The 12466-nt window shown below is 45.9% G+C and overlaps 1 protein-coding gene across 7 annotated transcripts in view; it reads right to left on the bottom strand.

The window, feature by feature from the left end:
- Positions 1-2343: 2343 nt before the first annotated feature.
- Positions 2344-12466, bottom strand: part of LOC140577513 (protein-methionine sulfoxide oxidase mical3a-like) — a 55529-nt gene continuing 45406 nt past the window's right edge. Inside the window, exons 8-22 of one of the 7 annotated variants that reach the window (XM_072708509.1) lie at positions 11955-12212; positions 11677-11792; positions 11250-11376; positions 10577-10649; positions 9811-9958; positions 8830-9026; positions 8633-8745; positions 8256-8324; positions 7720-7899; positions 5556-5615; positions 5050-5160; positions 4633-4713; positions 3517-3624; positions 2917-3103; positions 2344-2495 (exon numbers count right to left, since the gene is read on the bottom strand). In XM_072708509.1, coding sequence (XP_072564610.1) covers positions 2359-2495; positions 2917-3103; positions 3517-3624; positions 4633-4713; positions 5050-5160; positions 5556-5615; positions 7720-7899; positions 8256-8324; positions 8633-8745; positions 8830-9026; positions 9811-9958; positions 10577-10649; positions 11250-11376; positions 11677-11792; positions 11955-12212 — 1965 coding nt within the window. In that variant the 3' untranslated portion in view covers positions 2344-2358. Of the gene's footprint in view, positions 2496-2916; positions 3104-3516; positions 3625-4632; positions 5161-5342; positions 5391-5555; positions 5616-7719; positions 7900-8255; positions 8325-8632; positions 8746-8829; positions 9027-9308; positions 9456-9810; positions 9959-10576; positions 10650-11249; positions 11377-11676; positions 11793-11954; positions 12213-12466 lie in introns of those variants that run through there. The other 6 variants (XM_072708510.1, XM_072708511.1, XM_072708512.1 and 3 more) reach the window with 6 other exon arrangements.

Raw genomic sequence — 12466 nt, 5'->3', positions numbered from 1 at the left:
ACAATGATAATTTCATGCTAATACAGCATATTTATATTTACAACAATATTCATCCATCTTCTAAGCTCTTATACTGGTCACTGTGGGGGTGGGAGACTACCCCAGGCAGTCCAGTGCACAAGGCTAGGGCATGATCACATGGTGATCACAATGACCTCACACCTTCAGGGTGAAGAGTTAATGTTATGAATCATATGCGTGTACAGGTTGTATCTTATTTCTTTGTGGGTTTCCTTCAGGTACTAATGTTCTTCCCATGGCAGAAAGACATCCAATTTAAGTGGACTGATGTCTCTAAACTGCTCATTGCATGTGACCTTATATGAGTGTATGTTCCCTGCCTATACTCAGTGATGGGCGGTAGCGCCGCTACATGTAGCGAAGCTATTAGTTTAAATACATTTTCTAGTAGCTTGTCTGTAGCATCGCTGATTTCTGAATCAAATAACTTTCCAGTAGTTACGTTATTTTTTTGATCAAGTAGCGACGTAGCATCCACAAAAGCTACAATTTCCAGGACATGTCTGAGAAAAGCAGAGGTTTCCTCTGCAGTATGATTTTGAAACGCAACAATCAGACAGAAATAAAGCATGTTCATGCGCGACCTTGTACTCTGCTTCTACTGCCTGTCTATCGAAACATGGATGCGTATGGTAGCATCATGAGATCGATACTTCAGTTTCAATTTCTGTCCTGAATGCACTGCGGCTGTCTGTGTAAGCGATGCTGCTCACGTGACTCAGCGGCGCCAGGCAAGCAAACAGGCTCACTTGCGCGAGCACATACACACACAGTTTAATATTTACAATAAAGTATTGAACTAGTGGGCCGCCGAACCTCTCGCAACAATTAAACAGCAGAGGTAGTTCGGGGTTTAATCACGTTTATTACACCTGTATTAATAATAATAATGATAATAATAATAATAATAATAATTAACCTTTATTGTCCCTCAGGGTGAAATTCTTTTTATGCCTCCCTCAACCTGCTCTTTGTAGAACACGCTGTCTGTGAAGGGCAGCCACCTGTTGGGGTGCCCAGGGAGCTGGGGGTTAAGGGCCTTGCTCAAGGACCCGCAGACATGCTGAGGCTGGGTTTGAACCTGCGACCTTGTGATTACAAGCACACAGGCTTAGCCCACTGAGCCACATGCTGCCCCCACACACTCGCACTGCCCACCGTGCATGTCGCCCCATTTACTCCTCACGCACACTACGTACAACAATAAACATTAACGATTATACATGACATAACACAGCACAATTATGACACAAGCGATTACTGAGAACTACAGTATTTACAAGCTGGCATCAGTCCAACATGCTGCGCTGCCCGCCGGTGCCTCCGCGCTACAGTATTTATTTACTTATAGACTTTGCCCAAATTCTGTCCTGGGTTTTAAATAATTAATAAATAAAATTTTTTTAAAAGTAATGAAAATGAATCCAGCTTTAGCAATTTGATGATGCATCCACCTTAGTTATTAAAAAGTATAGATACAACACAGTAAAACATGTAATTCAAGACTTTGATTCTCATTTCAGTTTGGACCAGTTCATTTGCTATTGTTCCAGTGATCACTCTCTGAGCCATGCTCATTAATCATGGTGTTCCATGTCGTCCGTAAACACAGTTTAACACGTTTCTTAAACACAAAGTTCATTTGTAACTTCAATCGACTTGTTTAATTGGGGTCTGAAGAAGTTTTCTTGTTTAGGGAGGCCCTGAGGAAATAAGATGGCTGTTAATATGTTTTTTCTTTTCCCTAGAAATTTTAAATTGATTGGTTTAAACCTATAGCCATGTCTTGCCCATCGAACACTAAACAGTAGCTTTCATTTGGTACTAAATAGTTTGTTTACTAGAGTATTGGTTTGCCTAGTAGTAGGCCAATAACTTTTTTTTTTGTTTTATTCCCAGAAGTAAGCTTTTATTTATGTCTCGATGCTTCACATAACGCATTGTCTACACTGTTAAATCATGGGTTGTTCTTTAATAAATGTCTTAACCAGTGTATCTGACTGTCATTTTGCACTGATCTGGTATTAGGTTGGTACAACGTGAAGTAGCTTCTGATGGAGTAAGCTACTTTTGCCATATTTGTGTATTTGTGTATATTTCTATGGGTGGTAGCTTTTGTGTAGTGAAGCTTAATTTATTGTTGAGTAACTGATAGCTTAGCTCACTACACTTTACAAGTAGCTTGCCCAACACTGCCTATACTAACATCCATCCCAGGCTCCCACCCACCTTGTATCCCATTCCTGGGACAGGAACCAGGCTCAGTGCACCCCAGTACAGAATAAGTGCTCACAGAAAATAGATATCTGTACACCTCAGATACTTATTGTACACATGCTATGAAACTTTGGATTCATGATGAAGAAGAAAAGATGGTACCTTTTGGGCTGGAACCGGTCCAACTGGAGCGGGCCTCTTCCTCAGGGCCTGACCCGACAGGCGGTAGCAGTAGTGCGGTTTACAGTAGAATTTGCCTGAGAAAGCGATGGGAAAGGAGAAGCAGAGGTGCATTAGCAAGGAAACAGCCGATTTTTCTGGGATACAGAATAAAAAAAGGCATCATTGCACCACTATACCACTCACTGGCAGAATGATCCCGCAACACTAATTGCTGTCACCTCCAAAGTAGCTCAAATTCCATTCCATAGATCCATAAAAGTTGCCAGGGAGAATCCAGCCATCAGATTATTTACCCTTTTCACTTATAACTGGTGACTCCTATGCGCAGGTGAGAATTTAGTATCTTTAAGTAGTACTAAATAGTAAACTATTTAGTCCAGGATAACAACCTGGACACAGGACCTTTTTCACTACCTGCTGGGATTTGAACCATAAACCCTGTGGTTCCGAATGTGGAACCCATATCAGCAGCCACTTCCATGATGGTACCCTTACCGTCCTCCAGGTCAAAGGCATAAGAGGACAGGCGCAATGTGGTTCCACAGTAGTCGCACTTGAAGCAGCTCCGGTGGAAGAACTTGGCCTCGGCGCTCAGGCGCTCCATCACATACACACGTTTGCTGCAGAAGTAGCAGACATCGCTGCCCCCAATGTTCTGTGGGAACTCCTTCCGCAGGGAACTCTGTGTGGCGAAGCAAACAGTCTTTCAGAGGATGCTGGGAAGGACCGGAGAGACCCAGAACTGAGAGTGCCATTAAGCAAACAAGAAAGGCTCCCCTTGATCTCCTTGGGTACTAAATAATGCAAGCAACATCCTCAGAAAGGACCAAGCACAACTGTCAATGAGCAGAATCTTAGCAGAAGGACACATTGAACATCCTCACCAAAGATGCTGAGCTTTTCTTGACATCAGGATACCAAGGATATCCAGCATTGACCAAAGCATTGGTAGAACAAGTACACAAGATTTCACCACCAGCAGCATAAGGTTACCACAATTCTGTACTTCCAGCATTACACACTAAATGCACTCTGAATATGGTGCCACATCACACTGTTTTTTAGTATTTGGCTTCAATTTCCATTGGCTCTTACCAATTCCTTCTTGTCAAGAAAAGGTTTGGGTTCCTCATGAGTTTGAAGCTGATTGGCTAACTGTTCAGCAAATGAGCACACTCCCCCTGTATATAATTTAACATATCTCTACCATTGACAGGATGAAAAAGGACAGAGAAGATGGAAAGCAAACAAAAAGTCAATAAGAGAAAACAAATTTCTTTATTCTTAAAAAACTGGCACATGTGAAATACTAAAGGAGAAAAGAATTTCAGTTTGAAGACCTTTGCAAAAATGCAAAATGCTGCCCAGCATGCTTTGTGCTCAGCGGTATCAAAACAGAAGAAAAACAAGCTGTGATAACTTTCACTGTCTCAGCCTGTGGCTCAGCCATATTACACAATACCATATCCTCAAACTACACCCAACAGATGTGACTCATCACGCTTGCACTTCCAGAACTGCAATTGAATAAATTCAATAGTAAAACATTTCTGGTAAGCTATAAAATACTCCCAGCACATATGGCATGAGTGATCTTTGTTCAAATTGGACAACAAGACCATAATCTTGTGGTACCGGGAAGAATTGAACGGTGAATTCTCGATTTTCAGAGTTTCACCACAAACATAAAAAGTAATTTGGACTATAGCAGATTGTGTATTCTAGCATTATTTATTAAAAAGCTTGCCACTGTGCAAAATTTCACCAAACAAAGGAACAGCTCTTCTGTAGAGAGTAGCAATAAACTAGATTATAAAAGCTCTCTTTCCCATGACAGGAGCAAGAGGTTAAAGCTTTACATTGCAGGGCATTTTTAAGAGAAAGACACCCCCTGCTAGCATGCCGTCATATGGGTTCCCTCTCCAATAGCAGCTGTGAAGGGCCCCTGTAATCATGCAGTCATACAGGGTCCCTGTTAGCGTGCTGTCACATGGGGCCCCTCTCCAATAGCAGCTGTGAAGGGCCACTGTTAGCGTGTGGTCATATGGGAACCCTCTCCTATAGCAGCAGTGAAGAGCCACTGTTAGCATGCAGTAATATGAGGCTCCTCTCCTATAATGACTGTGAGGGCTCTCTGTTATACAGGGCCTCCTCCCTGCAGCAGAGGCAGGAGGTTAGCAGACAGCCACACTGCAGACCACAATGTGCTACCTGTCTGAAGGTGTCAGGGGAAGGGGGTGCCCCGGAGAGGAGCTGGTCCTCTACATGGGCCATCCAGGACTGGTCCTTAGCCTCCGGGAGAACAATCACAAGCCACAGAGATGAGACACAAGACAGCATTTGCACTCAGGCAGGTTGTATTAGGAGGTATTAGCAGGTAATCCCAACCACATGTGTAAGTGATAGACACGGCTTCTTGACTGAAACTGCATGTTCATACATGGTGCTGCTCTACCTGGCTTCTGTATCAGTATCTGCTAGACAAATGTGTGGTGTCATGATGTGTGCATCCAGTGCTGGATCTATGCTCCTCTCAGTCTGTGAGCTGTATAAACGCTACATGAACTATGTAGCTACACACGTGTGTGTCAGTGCTCTCTCCAACCAGCAAAGTTGGGGACACGTCACCTGAGTCTTCACAGGCTTCCCCGAGAGGAGGCAGGCCAGTAGGGCAGCCCTCTCCTGAATACTGGGGGAGCGCACAGTCTTCTGCTCCCTTGGGGGGCACCGCCACCACTCCTATAGGAAGAGGCCAAGTGAGCCTGTGTGAAAAGTGGAGGGTTTCCCTCCAAAACAGGCCTCATGACACTCCATATCGCCATTTTCTGCATCAGTGTGGTTTTGCAGGAGATACACACCCCAAACCAGTGTTCTGTCACTTTCAGGGTCAAAGGTGCAAAGTTTCAGCTGCAGCTAGTGGCAAGGTCTGACGAACGTTATAATTCTGTGGGCAGAGGTTCTGCAGACACCTGGGCCAGCAGCAAGAATACAAGCAGAACCCATTGAAGCGAAACACATGCCACAGAAGTGCACAAGCTTTGCCCGGGGTGCCACCGGGGTACACAGTGACGACTGAGAGGTAAAATTCCAGGAAGGACCCCCCTTCCACCATTTCGAGGGAAAGCTACGGTTACCCCATCAGTCGAAGGCTGCTCTACTGGGGCCTCATCCGTGTCCACCCCCCTGTCAATGCACTGCAAGGCAGAGAGACAGCCATTAAAAGTGAGGCCAGGGCAGCAGCAACCTAATCTGGGGGAGCCAGCTGAATAAGCGGCATGCTGGGGAGGATCCAGCAGGGACTCATTGAAGCCTCCCTGTTTCTGAGTCTCTGACACTGAATGTGTATGTGATACTGACTGAGCCTCTTACTGATATCATCTCCCTGAATAAATGCCAGACCATCCGAAGGGCCAGCCCGCCTACACACAAGGAGGCACACTTCCAGTCTGCACACAGAGCCCTGGGCTCCAGCTGTCACTAAATACCGCTACACATCTATAACATAAAACGGCAACAAAACCCAAGTGACCAGCACCAGATTTGAATAGACTGGGTTACTGCATTGTTAGGACGAGGTAGGAATCATGGTAGTCATTCTTCCTTAGGATGTCTTGCCTGACTGCAACCTCATATTATAGGTGTTAATGCCACATAGCTTCCTCTGAGCAATAGTCATAAGCACATGTTGCGATGAAAATTCTTGAATGGACGCTTTATAAAGATAAAACGAATGAGTACAAAGGCAGGAGGATCAGGAAGAAGGAGGGCTGGCAGCAGAGTACAAAGGAGTTAAATAGCTCTCTTCAGGTATGTCTCTGGGTCCAGACCATTTTCCCCTCACCGAGCAAGTGCAGATTTCCATAGCTACAGTTCTAGTAAGCCAAAATTTCACACATACACTTACTGCGGAAAGGAGAAATACCAACATGCTTAAGACCAGTTCATACTTCACCGCACAGGCGCAACACTCGCGTATCGACTCTGCATATGTGTACACAGAAATGTTCATACTTCAAGCCGCATATTATTAATGATATAAAATATTCTGATATTCCCTGCACACGTACCACGGCAGTGATGTTTGTGTCCATTTCTCTATGTTTTACAAAGTCAGAGAACCAGCTCACAGGGTTGCCAACTTTGGTCAGCTGGCTGGCGTGACATTTTCAATTGAAGACAAGTCTGCACTTACTTACGCAAACATTTACATGTAAGTAACAGTTTTAATACCATGTGAAAAGTCTGTAGGTTTTGCAAACTACCCCGACACTTGTCAAAAGTATCCATGTTGGTATTTAAAGTGGAAGTCAGCAAATCAATCATGTGCAGTGTGTCCAGAGCTGCGGGTACACCACTGCATGGACACAAATCTTGAGTACAGCAGGCATTCACCCGTGGAGGTACACAATGACGTGAAGCGCATCATAAACATTGGAGCGGACACATCCACTAGTACACTTCAGCCAACAGACGTTGCTAGTTACAATACATGGTGATGGCTAGCAAAAGCCAGATATACAGTAATATGCAGTATGGAAACAGGCTCGCTTTCAGAAGAGTTTCGTCCCTACTGCCATAGCTGCACTTAACTTGCCACATTAATTTTGTACCCATCAAATCTACGCTACTAATTGTGTGTATATGTTTATGTGTGCCGTTTTATGTATCTGTGCCTAACATGTTCAACATGTTAGGGGCCTGTAATGTACTTGTGTTTGTATTGGAACACACAGTGAAGACAAATATCCTTATAGGACAATAAAGGCTATCTATCTATACAGGATCCCAGCCACTGATTAAGGAGTAGGATATATATGTGTATGTGTGTATATATATATGACCTTCAAACACACACGCACACACACGGGATTCACACAGACATGCAGACGTACAGAGGATATCCTGAATATCTAATCTGGTAAGAAGTAGAAGGCTCATCTTAAAAATGACCTTCCCTCATTTCCTGGGTTCGGATGCCTCCCCCTCTGACTGCGACACATCCAGCAGACCTCATCCAGAATAATTAAATTCAACCATCCCCTCGAACCCAGGAAAACAAGGTCAGATACAAAGCACAGAGATTTATAAGCATAATGTGACGGTATAAATGGCTGCTCTGCTCTGCTTGGCTATCAATGCTCTGGGTTGCCATCACAGGCTGGCCGTTCGGTGACTCCCTTTGTCAACGTGTGTAGTGTGTATCGAATAACTTGGCTCATTCACTGGTGTGTGAAGTACCAGGAATCCTAGGCACTGGATCTGAGAGGTGGTTTCCACCGTAATCCACGTTGGGCGTACCTGTTGCTTCAGTCCCGGGGCCGAGGTTAGGGCCGGCGTGGGAGTGCTCTCCTCGAACTTGGCCTGCAGCTGGGTGGCCATGGACTTGACCCTGGTGTGGCTAGCACCGGTTGGGGTGCAGGAGTTACATGGGGCCTTCCTTTCCCGCAGAGGGGAGGAATGCGATGGCCCGTGATCCTCCTGGGGGGCAGAGGACTTTTTGGTCACACACTCAACCAGAAAATACATTATGTTCAGACAAAGCATCTCCTGCTCAGAGATTTTGGCATCATTGGGCTGGACAAGGAGGAACCAGCCAACCTGGCAGACTGGGAAGCCCTCTGGCCTGGTGAGTGATTGGTTTTACTCACACCATGCAAGTGGGCAGACTTAACCTCCATCTCAGTTTCGACCATGGCATACGAACTGCAGAAGGTCCTTTCCAGAACTTCTGGAACCTGACACACAATGCTACGCTTGCCCTCCCGCATCTCACCCCTGACGAAGCTGTACTGCATTAAAACATCCAGAAACCCCAACATCAAACCATTGCTCACATCCTCCGACTGGCCAGCCTGGCTCGTCTTTCTCCTCTTCCCAGCTTCCAGATCCTTCTCCTTCTTGTCCTGGAAAAGAGGACACAGCCAGTGAAGCTCTACACCAGCCATTAAGAAGAGTTATGTTGATGATAAATTGAGCTTTATCCATTAAAGCACTAATTGATAGCTTCAGGCTTCACAGTGATAATTAGCTTCATTGCTAAGGTAGAAATATGCATCAATGTAAGCCTAAGGCAGCTACAAAATGCTATTGATCAATCAAATGAGGATGAGGAGTCAGAGCTAATGTATCTGTCTTCAGAGTCAGAGTCACTTGGCCTATCCTGTAGTCTGGGCAAGGATGAGTGTGAGAGGAAAGCCTGGGAGATGCCTACCTTAGGGTTACGCTTACGAGAAATACTCTGGCCCAGCTTGTTCAGGAAGGAGATGGGTGACTTGGTGCTGGCAATCAGAGCTGCCTTCTCCTCGGGACTTAGGTTCTGGTTTTCTGAAAGGGGGATTAAAGCCTTTAGGGAAATGACAGCAACCAAAAGGGATGCCCTATGTCAGGCTGTGCATGTCCATTGCTCACCACCAGGGGGCACTGTGTCCTTGAACATCTCATAGAACTGGCTAAGGTACATGACCATGGAAAGCTTGTCGGGCTCTGAGACTGATGACATGTCTTTGCCAGTCATGATGGGGCAGATGCCAAACTCGCGTTCAGCCACGTCAAATGCCAGCTGGTTGTTGTTCTCCACATCCTGCTCCTCCAAGAAGTCATAGTTTCTGCCGGGGAAAAAGGACACAATGGGAAGATAAAGGATAGATCAGAGTCTTTGATTTAAGGGCAATGGCACTCACATTCACTAAGCAAACACTCTGTGGATGGATAAAAGAAATACATGACAGTACACTCAACCAATGAGAAATAACCTTACAACACACTAAACCAAAGAGAAGTAACCTTACAGCATGCAACCAATGAGAAATAATCTTCTCCCTGTCCATCCGTGGCCATAGCATCCTATCATCACCCACCCATTCAGCTGTGTACCCACCTCGCTGAGCCTCTTACAGCTCAGGCTCTTCCACAGTTCTGTGGGCTCAGCAAGCTAGCAGTTAGCAGTCCAATGCTAAACCTTCAGGAAGCAGTCAGTGAAGGCCAGCAGAATGATTCATTCAAGTTGGAAACACTGTTCAGGCAGCTAGGGGAGCCTGTCGTGGCATGCAGAACAGTGACTCTCCCAGCCGCACATACTAGGCCTCCAGCTCATGGAGCTGCTCAAAACATGAAAAGCATGAAAGCTGAGGAAGGCCTGCAGGCTTGGCAGATTACAGATGGTACTGCCCATGCTTACAAATCTGTGTACTGCTCTACCTCTAAAATAAAACTCTTTGTGTAAACCATGGAAAGCCATATTTGAAGTTTGAAATAAAATCATCAGTTAAGCATTACAATTATCACAAATGATCTCAAACAGGTTTTGGGTTTGGAGGTAAGATTTGCCTTAGGACAGTCACACAGGTGTTTGTGCTTGGACCACGAGGTCCACCATATGCATCGACTCACATGAGGTCAGGCCGAAAGCGGTGAATCAGGGCACACAGGGCAAGGCCGCTCTTCCAGGACATGGTCAGGTCACTGACTGCTATATTCCGGTAACCCTCCGTCTGCCGCTGGCACCAGCTCAGCAACTTGTTGGAACGTGCAATGGATTCTGAAAAAAATGGTAAGGACAAAGTTATCTATAAGTCCTGCTTTCTTGTGAACGGTGTACCCTATGACAGCATAACATGTTAGTCACATGTCCAAACCAAGAAAATCCTTCAAGTCATAAGGGCCTGTAGCATTGCAGCATAATTCTCAACAAAATATTCAGGCCTGTCTTTTTTGAAAGCATCATGCTATCCCATTTGTTTTCTTAGCAGACAATTTGTCTGGAGCAACTGGGGTTAAGGGCTTTGTTGAAAGGCTCAACAGTGAAATCACTTTGCCAGCCACGAGATACGAACCAACAACCTTCTGGACACGGGCATTGACTTGTATGCCACAGAGCCACACACCAAACAGCAAAAATCACTACTGCGATTAAGTGCCAGGCAGCTTTTTTTTCCACTAAACCACTAAGCAAAAAATCACACATGCAAACAGCCATCTTTAATATCATCTCCATTGTTACCTTGCAAGACTCTCATAACTTGAGAGTTTTCTAGAATGAGAAATATATTTTTACGTTCATAATCGCATCAGAGTAAAGGCAGCAGACCGTCTGACTGTAGGGAGTTTTGGTCAGGCAGGGCCAGTTGCGCACGCAAACCTTGTGACTGCCACTCACCATTTCGCAACAGCTTGGGCGTGGAAGAGCCGACTGTGTTGTCAGTTTCACCCGTGTCTATGAGATGGCGCACCTGTGAAAGACATGGTCATCACATGGTTAGCACCAGCACCATAATCACTGTCACTATTGTCCATCCCACTCTCCACCAGGACTTATTTGACCATGTGGAGGGCCCACATGAAGGCCAAACACAGACGCAGTCCACATATTCATATCTTTAGGGGGGAATATTTATTTCTATAATAACTGTAATTCCAACTATGGCAACCTTAGTCCCCCCTTATCCCCAAAAAGTAAAAAGTTACAGGTTTTAACAGTTAGGTTTTAATTGTGGGAAAGTCTGGTGGCCATATATAATAATTACAAAAACATGCACTCGCACGCATACACACGCACAGGGTTGTAATTATATCTTTGTGGGGACTCTCATTCATTTCTGTGGGGAAAACTCTAATCACGACATGACAACCTTAACCCTTACCTAGCCCTAACTTTAACCATAAGTAACCAAAAAAAAATTTTAAGTGTTTGGCATTTTTAGGTTTTTTACTGCATTTACTGATCTTTGTAGGGACCTGAAAAATGGTCCTCACAATGTCAGAATAACAGGTTTTTATCACATTGTGAGGGACATTTGGTCCTCAAAATGTAATATAAACATAATCCACACCTGGCCAGGGCCCAGCAAGTTGAGGCTGACGTTGGGGTAGCGTGTAGTGGGGTCCACACTGTACTGGCTAAAGTTCTTGCTCACGTTCTCGGGGGTGGTCTGGGGTAGAAGTCGGTAGATGCTTTCTCTGTGATGGAGGGGAAGAGTGTTTTCAATTGAAAGGAAAAGTCACGTGATCAGAGCTGCTCCCATGCCCCAAGCTCACTGTTTGTATGTATATATGCATGGTGCCCCCCACCCCCATAGAGCTGTCCCAGTGCTGACCCCTGTTCCATATTAGCGTTCCCCATTCCTACGCCTGAATTCAATTTCCAAACATTTATTTTCCTGTGTTCCCCCCTGCCTCAGTGACCCTGTAGAGTGAAACAGAAGAGGCCCGTTCCAAATAAACTTGGCTTCCAATACCCCACCACACCACCTTGCTCACCTCTCAGCCAGCACCTCCAGCGGGGGGCAGCCTAGAGCCCAACTGCGCACCATCCATGCAGAGTCCATGGCGGCCAGGAAGCCCCGTGCGATGCCTGTGCCCATGGGCCAGAAAGGCTGGGGAAGCCAGTAGGGAGCACGATTACCTGGGCTCCACATATTCACCAGGTTTTCTCTCTCTCTCATTCCTCCCTCATCCCTCCATCTCTCCACCTCACCTTCAACAAGCTCTTCCTCTCACTCCCTCACCCAAAACCCTCCACACCCCATCCCCCTCACCTCCAGCAGGCTGTCCCCCACCAGCGCCACCAGCAGTTGGTGCCCATTACGCTGACGCACCAACGCTGCGTTCTCTGATGCATACATGCAAGTGAAGTCAAACATGGCCACGTCCGGCTGCCCATAGTGGTTGATGGCAAAGTCCAGCGTGGGCAGCTGGTGGTTGGTGGAGAAGTCAGCAGCCTGGCGGGCATAGGCCAGCAGGGCGATCTGGTCCACATTGCCCCGGGAGAGCAGCAGCTCCGTGTCAGCATAGTCCTATGAGGAAGGGGGGGACAGATTAGCCATGGCCAATGATCTGAAAGGGGGGGGGGAGAGAGTCAGTCACTGAACATACTGAGCACAAACTCACTCACCGTATGACCAATGCTGGCCTAAACTGAAATATAATCAATCAATCAATCAATCAATCAATCAATCAGACTGGCCTCCCGTGACTCAGCGATCAATTGGCTAAAGATAAAGTCAAAATCACAGCTATGCTGTTTTGTGACAGAGATGGGCAGCAGAAA

Source organism: Paramormyrops kingsleyae, unplaced genomic scaffold (genome assembly GCF_048594095.1).
Source record: "Paramormyrops kingsleyae isolate MSU_618 unplaced genomic scaffold, PKINGS_0.4 ups109, whole genome shotgun sequence".
NCBI classification, from domain to species: Eukaryota; Metazoa; Chordata; class Actinopteri; order Osteoglossiformes; family Mormyridae; genus Paramormyrops; species Paramormyrops kingsleyae.
The sequence above is the reverse complement of the archived record's forward strand: the minus strand, read 5'-3'. Positions and strand labels throughout refer to the sequence as shown.